General features: G+C 53.7%; 1 protein-coding gene across 1 annotated transcript; it reads left to right on the top strand.

The window, feature by feature from the left end:
- Nucleotides 1-197: 197 nt before the first annotated feature.
- Nucleotides 198-407, top strand: PPTG_24971 (hypothetical protein; the record flags this gene model as incomplete). Its single annotated transcript, XM_008919057.1, has 1 exon — nucleotides 198-407. A coding segment is annotated over one exon (210 nt), but the record flags the coding sequence as incomplete, so codon positions are not given.
- Between the last annotated feature and the right edge of the window lie 12 nt (nucleotides 408-419).

Below are 419 nucleotides of genomic sequence, written 5' to 3'. Positions count from 1 at the left end.
ATGATTAAATAGAAATTTCAATTTTTCGACCAATCACCATGCGTCTAAGTGGACATGACGCCGTTATCAGATCCGATTATCACAGCAGCCAGGCTATTGGCACTTTGAGCTGTCCCACACGCGCCACCCACGTTGGCACTACCATTCGGTGTGGCCATTTAGCAATTTGCCGCATTGGGGCAAAGTGGCAAGTTGCCATGACGTTCCCAGCACTCAGTCGCCGTGTGGCGACGCCAATCAACCGATGCAAGCGAAGATCGCACCGCCGCAACATCTACAGCAACTGCAACACGCCTGAAGTATCTACACCGCAAAAATGCGCGCGCAGCGAGTCTCTGCGGTCCACGTGGATGACCAACGGCAGTGACTCCATGGAGGAGGACCAAGACCTCAACCAGGAGGCTGACGTTGAGTCTGAG

This window comes from Phytophthora parasitica (assembly GCF_000247585.1).
Source record: "Phytophthora parasitica INRA-310 unplaced genomic scaffold supercont2.461, whole genome shotgun sequence".
In the NCBI taxonomy this organism is placed as follows: Eukaryota; Oomycota; class Peronosporomycetes; order Peronosporales; family Peronosporaceae; genus Phytophthora; species Phytophthora nicotianae.
The sequence above is the reverse complement of the archived record's forward strand: the minus strand, read 5'-3'. Positions and strand labels throughout refer to the sequence as shown.